Raw genomic sequence first — 622 nt, forward strand, 5'->3', positions numbered from 1 at the left:
CCTACACCTGCACCGACACCAACACCGACGCCGCCTTTCAAGCCGAGACCAGTATTCACACCTAGACCAACGCCTCCACCTAGACCAACGCCTCTACCAACACCAGCATCCAATCCGAGACCAACACCGACTCCGCCTTTTAAGCCCGGACCAGTATTTACACCTAGACCAACGCCTCCACTTAGGCCAACGCCTCCACCAACACCAGCATTCAGTCCGAGACCAGCGCCTACACCTGCACCGACACCAACACCGACGCCGCTTTTCAAGCCGAGACCAGTATTCACACCTACACCAACGCCTCCACCAAGACCGCCATTCAAATCAAGACCAGTTTTGACACCAAGACCAGTGTTGACACCAATACCGGCACCTCCACCAAGACCGGCTTTCACACCGAGACCAGCACCAACGCCACCACTGACTTTAACACCAACATCCGCACCTACATTAACATCAGTTTTCACACCAAGTCCGGCGCCCCCAGCAAGACCAGCTTTGACATTAAGATCAGATTTGACACCAAGACCAGTAGTAACACCGAGCCCGGCATCTGCACCAACGCCAGCGCTTACACCACCTCCAGCTTTCACAACTAGACCTGCGCCTGCTCCTCCATCAA

The 622-nt window shown here is 55.1% G+C and overlaps 1 protein-coding gene across 1 annotated transcript in view; it reads right to left on the reverse strand.

The window, feature by feature from the left end:
- PHALS_08513 (uncharacterized protein) overlaps nt 1-622 on the reverse strand; it is a gene marked incomplete at both ends in the record, with an annotated part of 750 nt that overhangs the window by 58 nt on the left and 70 nt on the right. The window contains one exon of the mRNA XM_024723872.1: nt 1-622. This exon is cut by the window's left edge and continues 58 nt beyond it; it is cut by the window's right edge and continues 70 nt beyond it. Within this exon, the coding sequence (XP_024574805.1) occupies nt 1-622 (622 nt within the window).

Source organism: Plasmopara halstedii, assembly GCF_900000015.1.
Source record: "Plasmopara halstedii genome assembly, contig: Scaffold_323, whole genome shotgun sequence".
NCBI lineage: Eukaryota > Oomycota > Peronosporomycetes > Peronosporales > Peronosporaceae > Plasmopara > Plasmopara halstedii.